The following is a 15,875-nucleotide window of genomic DNA, read 5'->3' on the forward strand; positions in this document are numbered from 1 at the left end:
TTTTCCAGACATCCGATGGAGCCCTAAACTTCTGTGCTAGGACTTTATTTTCTAGAGGCCAAAGCAATTCACCTTTGCAAGTTCCCCTGAACTGCTACAGCATTAAATAAATTTTAAAAATTCCTTAAAATTATGACTATGCACATTTTTAGGGGATGATGGGTTGGCATGTTTTTTAAAGTTAAGACATGCAAATTACTGTATATAGAAGAAGGAAAGTAGTTTAGTAACTTCCTTGGACACCTCTAATTTTCCAGCCTAAAATTATTACATTTCTGTAATAGTAAGTTCAAGTATAGGCAAGTTCTCACTTGATAGTGAGCTGCTGAGAGAAGTGTTGACTTAATGTTACAGCACTGTGGGCTCAGAAGCAGATCTGCTTATCAAAGTGGATATACTTTTAAAATAAGGAGTCATACAGCATTTTGAACAGTGAGTATTCTAGCATCAAGTCAGTTTCCATATGTATTTTCTGACCAGTAGCGATGTTTTGGCCTTACAATCACATAGTATAAACATAGAAATTTGTGCTCTATTTTACTCTTTGATAACACAGCCACTATTTTAAAACTTCATCTACATGTGAAGTATAATAAATCTGTGCTCAGGGCAGTCACCCCAGTTCGATTAGAATTCTACACAAACTACCCAACACAAATATTTGGGAAATAATTTTATTTGTCCTATCATCATTAGTTTAAATGGTCACAAACTCCATCATACAAAAAAAAAGTAAACATAATAAGCACTTAGATTCTCTTCACATGCACTCACCAAAAACATAGGCCAAAGTAACGGCTGTTCATGTCCCAGTCTTTAGATATAATTTAAACCAAGCAGTTGATATGCATGGCCATTTGAGGGTGAATGTCCATTTACACAAGAAGACAGGAGTGAGCTTTATTCTGGAAGTGGAATGCACACAGTTAAATGCTAAAACCTACAAACCATCCTGAAGCCTTGATGGAGTAAGGGTTGGGGCAGTCATCTTCATTTCCTTTCTGGCGGTTCATGTTTTACCCAGTCCTCAAAGCCACCAGCATAGTGCTGAACTCTGGAAATATGCAGAAGATAACTTTTTCAAGAAGAGTCCTTCTTAACATTGTATCTTAAGAGGACATGGTAAAAAAACCTAAACCAAACCAAACCAAGAAAAAAAACCCCAACAAACCAAAACCAACCAAACCAAAAAAAACCCCAAAACCACACAAAAAAAAAAAAAGAGGGGAAAAAAATAAACATACAAAAATTCTCTGCAATGAAATACACTTGTACCCAGCTGTGATGAGCAGATGGGCATCCCTTGTACTCTAATACTGCCTCCTTCCATGCAGTGTGTTCTGTTCCTCTTTTTTTCCGAATAACACAATGCTGGAGACAAATGTCAAGCAAGAAATAGCAGCTGTATCAATGAAACAGTTTTTTAAAAAAGTGAGAACAGACTCACTGCAGTGGAAGATTCATTTGCTATTATGCCTAATACTTCAGATGTCATCAAATAAACACAGCACAATGATCTTTATTTCTTTGCAAACCTACACACTCTATAAATCTGATATAAACCTGCACAAAACTTAATTCTGGAAAAAAACCCCCACCATGCAAAACAATACTGACTCCTTCAATTAGGCATTATGAAAAACAGGGAATGGAGGATATTTTGCACTTTGAAACAAGAATGTGGTTCCATACTTTTGACTAGAATTAGTAGGAATATTCATGAACTGCAGTTCATGAAAGCATGAGTAAACAACCAATGTCTTAAATTTTACCTGCAGTCTTCAAACCAGCGAGGCACCTTCCAACGTGGGTGTAACAATTCTGCCAACCAAATGCTTTTGATTTCACTCTATCATAATCTCTTATTTTTAGCTATTGCCTTGACTGCTTTACTCTGGCAAACGCTCCAAAGCTTTACTGAAAGTGAAGGCGTACTTTGTCAACAGTGAACTATACAGGTAGAACCGTAATTCAACAAAGGGTGTGGTTTCACAAAATATTTAAGATTGTACTTCTACCAAAGCAAGCAGTTCTCCACCTTTCTAATCATCCTGCATCTCAGGACTAATATTTATGAAGCTGTATAAGGAAGCAATGTCTCGGCAAGGGAGCTGTTCAGGGGCAGTGTGGTCTTGGAGCAGTTTGCATCACCTGCAGCACATGCACACAGCTGCTGAGAGGTTGTGTTCAGAGGACGATACAACTCACTTTGCAGGAATACCCAATGGCATCTTTCAAGGCTCCGCAGAGACACGAGGAAGCGTCTAACTCAAATACCAATTTTTTTCATATTCCAGATGTAAATTTTTACCCTTGCCCACAAGGTGAGTACACATTCTGCTTCATGAAGGGTGGCAGCATTAATCCCATCCTTACATACACAAGTCATACCTGCTGAAACCCAAGGACATGGCAAAACCAAGTGCTTGTTTACTTCTTGTTCCTGCCAAACAGGAGAAAACCACAGGGTCCGACTTGGATGGCATCTTCTGATTGTAATGCTCCTTGAACTCCACTGGGTCCATTTGTAGAGCTTCCACTAATTCACCCACTGGGAAATACAGAAAACAAAGTAATATTTATTTTCTATTCACGGACAGGCTTACACTTCAAGGCTTCTAATTCCTCTAGAGAAAAAGTTCAACCTCGCAACATACTAGCAGCTATCTAGCACCGCTGCTCTTTGTTCAGTCACAGCCTTGACCATCAAGCCGAGGGGAACAGGGAACACCTGACGCTCGCACTCAGCGGCGTTCATAACTTACGCGGGATGTTGATGGACTCGGGGATTTTTCCAAACCTGTCGATCTCCCACCTCTCCCGCACGTCAATGTGGAGCACGTTGGTCTTCTTCAAGTCTTTGAGCTCCCGGTAGGAGAGACTGGGCGCCTCGCCGGCGCACAGGCTGCGGCAGCTGGGACCTGGCGGGGAGGCACAGCCCGTCAGCCGCCGCAGGCCCCGCGCCGCGGCCGCCTGTCCGGGCAAGGACACCGCCGCTAAAGACATCCATCCACACGGGGCTCCGGCAAACCTCACCCCCGCCCGCCCCCCGAGAGACACGGCCGCCACCCCGCTCCTGCCTCACCGGGCGCTGCCGCCCGCAGGGCCCGCGCCGCCCGCCACCAGCCCCCGAGCACCATCCCGGGCCGCGGGCCCGGCCCCGCCGCTTCCCGCCGGCCGCCAGCACCCGCCCCCGCCGGCGGGGAGGAGACACCGCCTTCTCCTCGGGGGCGGGGGCTCGGAGGTTTGATCGCTGCCGGCCCGCTTAGAAATTTGGGAAGCACCACGGGGGAAGCCACGCGTGGCACCTGCCCGCACCGGAGGCACCAGGGTTAGGCAGCCGCCGCCTCCGTTTCGGTACATCCAGCTACCGCCGCCTTGCCTGGGCAGAGTGATTTCTATCTCTGAGCCAAGCTGTCGAGAAGCCTTAAAGTATCAAAGGCTGGGAGTCTGAACATGGATGAGGAATTTTGATGCCAAATCTACTCAAAGTGATTTAAAAAACAAACAAACAAACAAACAAACAAAAACCCCACAAAAAACCCCAACGAAAAACAAACCTCTGAGTGTTATGTCCGAGGAGAAAATGTGATTTTAGCAATGGCCTGCACCCCTTTCACCATAGTCACTGTCCCCCTACAGCCACAGGAGTGTGGTCCAGGCACGAATCTCCTCTCTGGTGACTAGTGAGAGGACTTGAGGGAATGGCCTGAAGCTCCATCACAGGATGTTTAAGTTGGACATTAGGAAAAGGTTCTTCACCCAGAGGGTAGTCAGGCACTGGAACACCCTCTCCAAGGAAGTGGTCACTGCACCAGACCCACCAGAGTCCAAGAAGTGTTTGGACAGCACTCTCAGGCATATTGTGTGATTCTTGTGGGTGTGCTGTGCCGAGCCAGGAGTTGGACTCAATGAACTTTGTGTGTCCCTTCTAACTCAGGATATTCCATGATTCTATCATCCCATGATCCCTAGTTTCAATATCCCTTGATTTTGAAAGCTGTCAGTCTCCCAGCCACAAGGACTGATGACCAAGATATGTAACTAGAGGAATCAGGGTCCTTCCGTTCCACACATTTTAAATCAGTACTCTGTACTTACTACATACTTTTGCAAATATATTACATAGCAGCAGTTCCAGTCTTTAAAAAGCAGGCATGCTGGATCTTTTTGTAAAAGATGCATTTTGAGGAGTATGTCGTTGAATCTTTACTAATAAGAGTTTTCCTTCTCAAAATGAGAACAAAATACTTCTTGGTACTGTAAAGTGTGACAAATTGAACTTGGCACATATAACTGGTTCACTAGCTGCCCTTCTGCCAGCCTCTCCATATGGCCTCCTTGACAGGCATTTGCAAATTGTCTCTCTGAAGCAGTATATCTATATATGAGTTGAGGTTTCATGCATTTCCCATTTTCCACAAGATCTGGGTAGAATACACTACTTCTAGAAATTATATTTTGAAATATAATCTGTATATTTTACCTGTAATAAAATAATGTCCACGGTTAATCTCCACTCACTATATGTATCACTGTAAGGACCATAAAGCATTCAATGTGAAGCACTAGGATACTTGTCATATGAAATGCATATTCACATGAAATTGCATTTCTGTGGCTTTAATTTGACCCTGGATCATGCTATGTACACAAAGCGAGAACACACTAGCTTGCTTGCAGAAATAGGAATCATCCACTATCCACCTTGTGAAAGACTGAGAGTTTGAAGTCAAAGAGATCAAGCTTGGCGAACTCCTGTGGTTTGATGAAAAAGTGGGAAGCAGCAAGTTCAATTCTGCTTTTGCCTTCATGGCACTGTGTCATTCTGCACTCACTCAGCCCTTCCTCAGCAGCTTTCTTCATTTCATCTCTTGGGACTCTCTCATTTCACCTCCACTTCACTTTCCAGTTCTGCACAGCCTCCCACACTCATCCCCAGTGGCATAATTTCCCAGACCCTCACCCAGCTGCATTTACCCTTGCACATTCTTTATCCCCATCTTATCATTTGACTGAAGACTTTGTTGATCAAAGAAATGGTTCGCTAACCCAGGGTTTCATCGTCTTACTGCCTTTCTGATTTTTTTGTTACCACATCTTCTTTTTCTATCATCTGAATTTTTTTCCTCCCCACAAACTTTTCAGCCTTCACACCATATTCTTCACCATGCTTTACTATTTGCTTTCGGCCTTCTCTCTCTGCTCTCTTCTTTCTTTCATGCCTCCAATTGCTGGTGATTTTAGTGCTTCTTCTTGATCCTTCGCCCTTAACCTTTCATTTTCTCTTGTTACTAACCCCCAAACTTCCCCTTCTGCCAGTGCACAGATATTCTATCTCTTCCAGATATTTCTGTTCACCTCTCCTGAGCTAAATGAACATATTCCCCTTTGCATCCCACTATCCCCATTTCACACATGTTCACTTTTCCTTCCTTCTCTTTAACCTTTGAAAGCAGTTATTACTCTTGCAGTGCAATAATTCTCTAAGATTATTCTCCTGTGTGGAGTAGGAAGGACCCACTTCTTGATCCAATTTGTTTCAGATTATTGTCCCACACCGTTTCTCCCTCTCACATATAGACTCCATGAACATGGTGTGCACAATACACGTCTGAACCATCTCCTTCACATGGTCTGCAGTCTGCCTGCAGATCTTTGCGCTCAGTTGTTACCACGGTCACTGATGTGCCTAAAGAATTTCTCCTACCTAAAATCAAATTCTACTTAATCTGTCAACCTCTTTCAGCAATACTCTTCTTGACATCTTGTGTTTGCTTGGTCTAATGACTTCTACCTGCTTCTCTAACCATTGTTTCAGCTTACGTGTCAGCAGATCCACTACAGTTCTCCATCCTTGGTTCTAGAGGGGTGCCACAGTGACCTCACCCTTTCTCCCTTTTTACTCTATGCCTTATTATTGGGTGATCTTACTCCAATAAAACTGCTGTTTCTCAGTCCTTAATTCAGATTTGCCTTCTGTCCAGTAAAGCTGCCCGTGTTTTCAAGCCACTTGCTGAGTTTAATCCCAACCCCAGTTCCAACTAGTTCCTCGAGCGCTGGACACCCTTTACTCTGCCTGTCCCTCAGCGGGGATACGCACCTTTGATTCTGATCTCCCTTCAGTCCCTCCCACAGTGGCTGCCCTGAAAATACACGCAGGGCCCAGACCCTGCTGTGTAACCTCTGGGCACGACTGTCCACACCCCTGCGCGGTCACAAACCCAGCGCAGCATCTCCAGCTCTTTCAGCAAAACTCCGACGTGAAGGTCACCCCACCACGTCTCCCTTCTTTTGCACGCCCTTTGCCCCAAGTTCCTAAGGTGCCCTGCAACCAAACCCACCGCTACCTGTCGCCTCTCAGCGGGCCCGTGGTGCGCTCCCGCCCACCCTCGGGTGGCCCCGCTTGCCCACGGCCCATCCCAGCCGGGGCACGCGTTCTGCCCTCGAACCAGCACCAACCCGTGCTGGAGCGGCCCGGGCAGCGGCTGGGGCGGGGAGCGGCGCGGCCGGGGGCGGAGCGGAGCGCGGCGGAGCTTCCTTCGCCGCTTCCTGCTGCTGCCGCCGCGCCCGCCGCCGCCGCCCGGCGCTCTGTGAGTGCGGGGCGCGGGGAGGGGGGGCCGCCGGCACAGCGCGGGGGCGCCGCGTCCGCGCCGGGCCCACCCTGCGCAGCCGGGGGGGATCGCGGGGCCGCGGCCGGAGCGCCGGGTCCGGCCGGGCCGGGCCGGGCCAATCCGCCCCGCCATGGCGGCGGCCAGGCCCGCGGCCTGCGGAGCCGCGTCCCGGGGGCGCCGGGCCGGGAGCGGGCGGAGGGGGCTCTGCCCCGCCGTGGCCCCGGGCCGGGCGAGCCGCCCCCGTCGCTGCTGGGGGTACCCGGGGCTGCGCTGCCCGCCCTTCTCCCGCAGGGCGCCGGGCTGGGGGCCGAGCGCCGCTCTTGTTGGGTCGCCGGCGACGAGCTGCTGGTGGCGACCGCCCGCTGTCGGTGTGAAGCGGGTTAACCCTGCCGGGATATGTCCGGGACCCGCAGCGCGTTCCTCCGTGTATTACACTGAGGAGAGGCGGTAGCAGCGCCTGTGGCAGCGCTGAACATACGCTCCGGTCACTTGGCCCGAGGGTACGATGGTGCCTCGGCTCCGTGTCGTGCGGCCACCGCGGCTGCTGCGGCCCCGCTGTGTCGGCCTGGAGCTGCCGCGGCCTCGGGGTCGGTGCCCAGCGAGCACGGACTGGCCCGTGTCCGGTGGTCAGATGACAGCCCGGGGACGGCCCTCGCGATTAATCGGAGAGAGACGTGGTATTTCAGACCCATAGCTGCAACTCTGCACGTTGTATTTGATTTGATGTTGGGATTCTCTGATTCCTGGCCTTTTTTTTTTTTCTTTCTTTTTTCTTTTGCTATGATGTCCTTTAGGACTTCTTTCTGCCCTTGCTATAGATATGTTGCTACTTGCCCTATTAAACAGGATATATGTGACGGTGTATTAAAACAAGGGAGCAGTAGAATGAAGACGTCAAGAACATGGAAGCAGATGACAATAGCTGCAGGTGTAGCACTATATTCTAGTTGCATCTCATCTTTACAAGTATTTCCCAATTCCATGAAATAGTCCTCTCATATGAGCATATAGAGCAGAGCTGTAGTTAAAGGATTTGTGTTTATTTGTATTTTAAGTATTCTTTCTGCTCTCATTTTCTAACTTTTAAGTGGGAGCATAGTAGTGGCATGAGCATGTGCCAGATTGAAGCAGAATATGCCTTAGTGAAATTGTTTTGGTGTTTACTACATTTGTAAATATTTTGTCAGATTTGTTCATGAAATATTGAAGAACTGGTGCTCTGTAGTTTCATTTCTGAGAGATTCACAGAACTGCCGCTAGCGTTTCAGGGATTCTGTTTTGAGCATCGATTGTAGATTGAGGACAAGTTGTTCCACTTCAGACATGTCATCAAAGCAAACTGGGGCAGTTTGTGTGGAGGAAGAAAACGGAATGAAATTTTTTGGTTTTGATGGCAAGACTTAGGCTTTCAAAGAGCTCAAACTAGTTTTCAAATTTACAGTTTTATCTATTCTATCCTCATTACTTGACTGATTCCCTCAACACTCTTCCAGAGTATATGGGAAGTTATGCACACCCATTATATTCATTTATCTGCTCCAACTCAGCCATTTAGGCAGAGGTACAGCGGGAGTCTTAGCTTAACGTATGGTTTTGTGTGGGTTTCAGCCTTCTGTCTCACACACGTGCTGCAACCACAGTTCCTTTTTTATTTTTCTGAATTCACAGAATTAGCATTTCTCTAGAGTTCATCCTTTGCTCATTTTGTCCTTCGTGTTCTCTGACCAGCTTTTCCCCAGTTTTTGGCCACGTGGTTGTCCCGTGAAGGTACTGTGAGTTCACTGGTTACTCTCCAGCTGTTTCAGTTGTCATACTCTCGAACTTTCTGTGGTGATGGCACTGTTACATCGGTGTTCATATCACAGGAGTGTACAGTCTGTCAGCTCTGTCATCTGACTGCCTTTTCACATAAAAGTTTTCACTTACAAGCCAGCATCATTAGTTATAAGCTCTGGCTCTTCTTCTGATACCGTGTTTTGCTTTTTAAAGCCTGAATTTTCTCGGAAAATTCACGTTGGACCATCAACACATCTACTCAGGTGTTTTTCCCTCTTGATGTGTTCATATTTTTTAAAAAAATGCCTTTAATGTGGGATAGAGAACATAAACAAAAGTTGCGATTTGCTCTATGGGGCTGGATATTGATATACATATCCCTGAAATTTTCCTCAAGACCTTTACTATAAGATACTAGCAAAAGTATGTTATCAAAATACAACTCTTTTTACCCATTCAGTCCTTTAATATACTCTAGTTATCAATCCAGTTACAGAGTCTTCTCATTCTTTTTTCTGGGCATATTTGGTTTCTGTTCATTCTCAGAAGTAATTTTTTTGTGGCAAGTGGGTTTCAGTAGGAAATCCGAGGGGGATTGTGCAGGATACAAACATAAACGTTGGCAGCCCGTGTTTACCATGGGCAGCTGGATAAAATAGATTAATGAAAGTGAGAAATGCTATGGGATAGATACAACTCAGGAAGTTGTATCTAGTAGTCCAAAGGCTCCGTCTCACTCCTTGCTGAGAAAGTACATCAGTGTCTCACCCTTTTAGGACTGTACTATAATGTCAGGATTGGCATTTGAGCTCCAGTGACGGTGTAGGATGTGTGATGTGCCTTTGGGCTAGGAAATCTTGGAAATGACGCTTTCAGAATTTCAGATGACATTTTCCAGGGGAAGAAGCTTTGCTGCCACTACCAGTCAGCAATTCTGGTCCTTTTACTGCTCTAGCAGGCAGTAGGGGCTTGTTTGCCGCAAAGGTTTTGGTGGCTGTCAGAGTGCTGAGCCTCCTGGCCCGCTGATGGGTGACACTGCCCAGTTGCTAACTGTGATGGATGTGGTTCCTGCTTTGATTGGGTGACATTTGGTCTAGTGGTGAGCGATCCAAAATGCCATAGGTAATGCTTGGAACAGATGTCCAAAATATATCAACTTGCAGCTTACATCAAAACATGTAGCAGTTCTACATGTAGTAGTGGGGGGTCTGGCATTACTGACCCATACAAGGCTCTTCTTTCTGTGCTGTCACAGTTACGTGGAAGATCATAAAGACCTGTCTCAGATGTGCTATGGAGCATCTTCGGACTTAATCTGCACACCTGTGATGTTCCTCACCCCCTTGCCTTGGAGCAAGGCTGCTGTTGAGCTGGAAGCGCTAATTTTTCCTTGTATTCAGTGAGTGCTATGTTCTTTCAGTGTGACACAGGTTTTTCTTTGCATTAGCAACAGAAAATGGTATAACTTAAACTTGAAACTTTGACTACAAGTGGTGAGACAGCTGGAATTCGGAATACCTCAGATGAAGTGAAGGATTGAGGTAAATGTATTTGCCCCATCTTCCTTGAATTCAGGTGCTCACTGATGAAATAATTAACAATATCGGTTTCACAGTTAATGGACAGTCCTACTGTTTTTTGTCATTTTTATCTTGTTTGCATTCTAGCAATGCAACTGTAATCCTCCTAGTTAATCCAGAATCAGGAAAAGCATTGGAATAGATATTACACAGATAAGAACAAAAATGTGGCACTCACTTGAAAGAGCTGGCTCCCTAGTTATAGGAGGAGGGAAAAAGTGGATCTTGGCAGATAGAAGCAGTGATATAGTATTAGCCAGTAGAGCAGGTTATTTCTCTAACATAGGGGTGGTCTGGTTCATGTTTCTTCTTAGCATCATGGTGAAAGTACAGCATGTGAAAACTCATTAAGGTGGTACATTTCAAAATTTAGTAAGTGAACTACGTAGGCATTCTAGGAGGGACTCAACTTCCAAGTAAGAAGTGCAAGATGGTAAGATGGGAAAAGATGTTGTGAAGAGGAATGATTTGATTGGTTGGTTGGTTTTTGTTTGGTTTGGTTTTGTTTCCCAAAGAAAAGTGATTTTTAGTTCATACTAGCCTTGTATCTTTTATTGGTCCTAGCTCTACTGAGTTACAGTAAAATGTAATTTTTTTAAAAAAATAGTTATTTTAGGAAGTACATTCAGCTCTTGTAAGTATCTAAATGTATACTTTATAAAGAGAGTCAATTTCTAAATGTAGGAATATTAATGCTGTTAAATATAGACTTTTTCAAGCATACCTTACATTTAAAATAGTCTAGGCATACCTTAGATTTACTTTAACAGATTCAGCACATTGATTTTTGGCACTTTGTCAAATTTGAAACTTTTAAAATTAGATAGGGCAGATCATTCTGCTGCTTTTGAAGTGGTTTGTCCTTTCTATAATGGTGGAAATGAGCAGTTGTAGTGAGGAGGTTTTGATCTTAATCAGGTTTCTGTAGGCTGACTGACATTAGTAGGAGTCTTTTAAGAAGTAAAAAGTTAATAACAGAGAATAGCTAGTGATGATGATTACACTTCAAACTTTTGTATGCTGAGCTCAAAGAATCTGAACATGTTTATCAAGGACTAGTTCTTGGTTTTGTATGAAATGATTTTAAAAGGGAAGAGATTTAGCTTTTTCTAATGTGACTTTTTCTATTTTTCAAGTTTTCCCCATGAAACTGCATAATTTCTACTTAAGATTTTTACTGTGTGCCAAATAGAGATCTGGATGGAGCTAGCATACCCTCTGAACTCAAAAACTGATGTCCTTTTAGTTGTCAGATTCATTAGTCAAATATCTTGTGCACCGTGACTTGATTTTATGTATGCAAAAACTTTTTGATTTTGAAATGTCAATCATGTTAAAATTCTTAAGAAAGATGTTTTATCTGTGATGTTTTCTGTCCCTAAATGTACTGAAAAAGGGCAGAGAGTACTGCATGTATACCATGCTGCTTGCATCATAGATCATATGGAGTAACTCATTGCTCTTACCCTTCCAGCACACTTACATGCTTTTCAGTCAGGCACAAACCCTGTCTGTCTAAGTCCTTGATATGCTCTGGCTTTTCCAAGAGCTCACAGGTCAGTAAACATTGTCTGATGGATCCCCCTCTATATGTGTGTTCATGAAAAGTAATTAATCTAATGGTCCATGTTGTCTTTTGCTCTGCCTGCTCTTAGTGAAAGGAGACTGAAAAGTGTCTGGGCTGTGCAGGGGTTTCCCAGACCTGCAGTGTGAATGCCAGCTTCTTATACCAGTGTTCGTTTCTAGTGCCCTGTTGATTATGCCGGGCTTGAAATGCTGTGTTTTCAGTCATTGTGGTATCAATGACTCTCTCTTTTCCACGTGTCCTGAAGGTCCCTAGAGTGTGGGTTCAGCAGTGGGCTGTGTGTGCCTCAATCCGGATTGCGTCACCTGCTCTGCTTGCCACAGGCTTCACAGGTGGTAAAAACTTGCTTGTATTTCAGCTGGTTGGGCCCGTAATTATTTATCTGAGCTCTGAAAATGTAGTGATATGAACATGACTTTCATTGGGGTGAAGTCTGTGGTTTGGACAGTCTTACATAATCTGTCCAAAGAGATCAAAATTGTTATGCTGAAATGAACTTGTAGGTTGTTTATGTCAGTGTTGAATAACCTAAACACAACTATGTTCCTTTAGGGAGGACATTTTTGCTGCCTTTCCTATTGACTCTTTACATAATTTAGTGCAAAATATTAGAGTTTCTAACAGCAGCTGTGTCGGCCTTACTGTTTGATGTATGTCTCGATGAATCTTGTGCTCAGTTAAGCGGCAGTGCGACGAGTGGTGATGGGTAGTTTCACATGAAGCTTGGATATGTATGATAAGGTGCCAAGGCAGAAATACACAGTTGAAGTTGTTGGAATCTTTTTGTGTTCTAGGGATGCCATATGCCTGGCTGTTGATGGACATTAGGTGTGCTAACATTTGTTCAACATAAATAGTCAAGGGCTGGAATATTTAGATCTTCGTTACTGTATGAGCAGGAATTGTGAACCTGTGAAGGCAGCAAAACTGAATTCAGTAGCCTTGTTCACTTGCATGTCTAAGCATTTGAAGCTTTATAACTGTAAGTACAGGAAAATTTTAAAGCTGTAATTTAAAAACATCATGATATTTAATATAGTATAAATTAATTTATATGTAAATGTAGCATTCTGCAAAAAATGCATTGTATTTTGAAAAGTTGAGGAGCCATGAAGCCGTTGATGCAAAGAAGCAGAGAATAAAGGCTTCTTTTGTACTCTACAAAAATTTGACTTGTCCAATGCAAATCTATACCTTCATGCAGAAAACCTCCAGCACTAATAGTATGGGCAGCAGGTGCAGAGATGTCTGTCCAGATCCATAGGAACCTGGAACAGGACCTCTGAGGTACGGATTGCTTGCTTTGCTTCAGTGCAGGCTCTTCAGATACCGCTGATGGTGGCGCTCTGGTATCAATATTGATGCCTGTTCTGCTGATTGGCTTAATGGATAAGAAAGGAGAGGGAATATTGAGTTCAATACACTATGTCTCTCAGAGCTTTGGTAATACAAAGGTTTAAATGCATATACAGAGAAGATTAAAAAAACTTAAGTAGGCTGACTTTCTAAACTTTGGCAAACTTAACTAATTGATGTGTAGTAATAATATATCTTTTGCTGTTCCCAAATGTAGGGCATTTTAGAGTTTTCCCTCACATAAATGCAGTAGGACAGTTGAAAATGTTTGGTACTGGTGGCTCAGGTGACATTACTAGCCTGTTTGTGGTACACAACAAGACATCATTTTTTTTCTAAATAGAATGGCTCACGGTTTGCAGTGTATGAATATTTGACTATCTTACATTCATATGCTTCACATATGGAAACAAAAATTTGTTTTTATGAAGCACACTGTTAAAAGACAAGCTGTAAACTAAGCCCCAGCAGCTGTTTGTGTGATGCACAGCTACACTCCTTTAGTGAATTCACATTTGGATTTTGATGAAATGACTGGTGTGCTGAAATCTCTGTGTATTTTTTTTATGTTTAATGGCAAATATCTATGCTTTAATTCTGTTCCTTATAGGGCTCCTTGATTAATGACCCAAATTTCCTATGAGAGACTTCATCCTTACGGATTCTCTGATGTTTAATAGAGAGGTCAGCTTGCATTCCAGTTTTTCATCCCTCATAGGATAGGACACTTTAATCAGATTTGGAAATCTTTTTGTATTTACTTAGAGTGTTTGAAATTGTTCAAAAGCTTTTAGGGAATTTGCCAAGGGTAAGGGATGACTGTAACCTTTCCTAAGGGATATATTTTAAGGAAGAGAAGCTTTTATTTTGATGACGCTTTTCTGGTAAGGTATGGTTGGAGCTCTGTAATAATTTGCTTTACAAAAACAAAAATAAAGGAAATCTTGGTATCTCAGGTATTTAACAGCACTGTCTAGAAGTGTGTGTGTATCCTCTATTGCCACAGATACAATTCATAACATCCTGTAGTGTAACTGATCTTTCCACATTCCTACTAGTTCATTCCTGACATAGTCCTTGTTACACAGTAGCTGACATTAGTCCAAGCCTAAAACTGTGTTAGTGAGGTTTGAATGTGTGATTTGATCTTGTGCTTTTAGAGTTCAAACTCATTACATTTGGTGAAGCATTTACATGGCAATAACAATAAAGCAACATCTGTCTCTCTTTCCTAGGAAGTAACAGATGCGGGTGAAAGATCCATCAAGAACGAATTCCGAGAAGCCGAAGAGAAGCAAAAGGCCTAACAGGCCACAGGATGAGGACTCTTCAGATGATATTTCAGGTAAGTACATTAGGTGATTTTTGTCCCTGAGGTTGAGGGCTAATAAATTCCATATTGACTGTTGAAAACCACAAAAAAAAAAGTACCATGAAATACTTGTCTTGTTTGAATGTGTAACAAAATATCCACACTTAATTGTTTATGACATGATCATTTCTTGTGCTACATGCCTACCCTGAAGGGCTGGAGAGTTGGTTGATCTTCGATGACAACCTCTTCAAAGCAGAACAGTCCTTTCCTCTCCCTGTAAGGTCATGCACATGTGGCAGGAGGCTGCTTGGCTGAGTGGGGAGCTTCCAGATGAACTCAGAGGAAAAAAAAGAAGGGCAGAGAGGGTGATGACATGTTTGGGCTGCCCTTGCAGAGGTTCAGAGTGTACAGGATTAGGAATTAGGCAGACCAACCTCAGTTAGAGTTGGACCTGATGAGGGGTATGAAGAGTAAGATGGGCCTGTATGGATACCATGACAGTAAAATGATAGCTAAGGTGAGTGCAAACCTTCTGCATGAGGGTTCAGAGGACCTAGGGACACAGGACATGGGAAAAGGCTGAGGAAATCAATTTTTACTTTGCCTCTGTCTTCACATGTGAGTTCTTCACTTGATCCTCTCTGACCCCTGAGCCCAATGGCAGACTCTAACGTTGTCTAGAGAGAAGATGGAGAACTGTTAAACAAACTGGATGTCCACAAGTCCATGGGATCGGATGGGATGCACCTCAAGGTGCTGAGAGAGCTGCATAATGCTATTATAAGGTTATGCTTTGCATCCTTCATAGCAGTTGGCATGCAGGAGGGCAGGTCTGCCATTCAGAGTGACTTAGACTGGCTGGAGAAATGGGCTCGCAGAAACTTGTTAAGAGTTCAACAAAGGCAAGTGGAGAGTTTGGCACCTGGGCATAACCACATGCAGTTACAGGGTGGGAATTAATGGCTTGAAAGCAGCTTTGCCGAAAAGGTCCTGGGGGTCCTTTGCTGAATGCTGATGCTGAATAAAGCCAAGCTGTGCTGTTCATGCTGACTGTATGCAGGACTATATTAATTAGAGTACAGGGCAGGCAAGGTACATGATTCTTTCCATCTTTTCAGCATGGGTGAGACCTCATCTGGAGTACTGTGTCCAGCTGTGGGCTTCCTGTTACAAGAAAGACACTTGTCAGAATGAGGCCAGTGGATCACCCCCTCCTCATTGTTAAGGAGATTGAGAACATGATGTGGGAAGAGAGGCTAAAAGGAATGTCTTTGTTTAGCCAATGGAGTGAAAGTATAATTTCTTTCTCTGACTGCCTGATGGTAGTTACAGAGAAGGCAGAACTAGATTCTTCTAGGAGGTCCACAATGGGAAGACTAAAGGCAACAGACAAGTTAGGCTATGGAAAATTTGACTAGGTGTGAGGAAATTTATTTTGTTTTCACTCTGAGGGTGATGAGACAGAAAACTGATTTTCTAGTGAGTTGGTAAAACCTCTATCCTTGAAGATATTCAACACTCAGCTGAACAAAGCCATGAACAAACAGATCAAATTAGTATTTGGCTCTGCTTTGAATGAGGGTTTGGACAAGATAGCCTTCAGAGGTTACTGCAAACCTACCTTATTCTGTGATATTATAGTGGAATTT

General features: G+C 43.9%; 2 protein-coding genes across 5 annotated transcripts in view; one reads left to right on the forward strand and one right to left on the reverse strand.

Annotated features, from left to right (window-relative positions):
* Positions 1 to 658: 658 nt before the first annotated feature.
* TSTD3 (thiosulfate sulfurtransferase like domain containing 3) lies at positions 659 to 3,140 on the reverse strand. The gene is made up of 4 exons (XM_032681397.1): positions 3,086 to 3,140; positions 2,766 to 2,921; positions 2,392 to 2,551; positions 659 to 1,054 (listed from the first exon to the last, which is right to left on the reverse strand). The coding sequence occupies exons 1-4, from the start codon at positions 3,138 to 3,140 to the stop codon at positions 991 to 993; spliced, it is 435 nt and encodes a 144-aa protein (XP_032537288.1). The 3' UTR covers positions 659 to 990.
* A 3,377-nt stretch (positions 3,141 to 6,517) lies between these two features.
* Positions 6,518 to 15,875, forward strand: part of USP45 (ubiquitin specific peptidase 45) — a 51,909-nt gene continuing 42,551 nt past the window's right edge. For 2 of the 4 annotated variants that reach the window (XM_032681387.1, XM_032681386.1), the window contains exons 1-2: positions 6,519 to 6,593; positions 14,147 to 14,256. In XM_032681387.1, the coding sequence (XP_032537278.1) occupies positions 14,157 to 14,256 (100 nt within the window). In that variant the 5' untranslated portion in view covers positions 6,519 to 6,593; positions 14,147 to 14,156. Of the gene's footprint in view, positions 6,594 to 7,568; positions 8,382 to 9,645; positions 9,790 to 11,802; positions 11,888 to 14,146; positions 14,257 to 15,875 lie in introns of those variants that run through there. The other 2 variants (XM_032681383.1, XM_032681384.1) reach the window with 2 other exon arrangements.

This window comes from Chiroxiphia lanceolata, chromosome 3, assembly GCF_009829145.1.
Source record: "Chiroxiphia lanceolata isolate bChiLan1 chromosome 3, bChiLan1.pri, whole genome shotgun sequence".
NCBI classification, from domain to species: Eukaryota; Metazoa; Chordata; class Aves; order Passeriformes; family Pipridae; genus Chiroxiphia; species Chiroxiphia lanceolata.

Excerpts from the sequence above, each read along its gene's own strand:
- TSTD3 (XM_032681397.1), bottom strand. The coding sequence starts at position 3,140 with ATGGTGCTCGGGGGCTGGTGGCGGGCGGCGCGGGCCCTGCGGGCGGCA. Across the intron at positions 2,922-3,085 it reads CCTGCGGGCGGCAGCGCCCG|GTCCCAGCTGCCGCAGCCTG; the intron begins GTGAGGCAGGAG and ends CCTCCCCGCCAG. Across the intron at positions 2,552-2,765 it reads CGAGTCCATCAACATCCCGC|TGGGTGAATTAGTGGAAGCT; the intron begins GTAAGTTATGAA and ends TGTATTTCCCAG.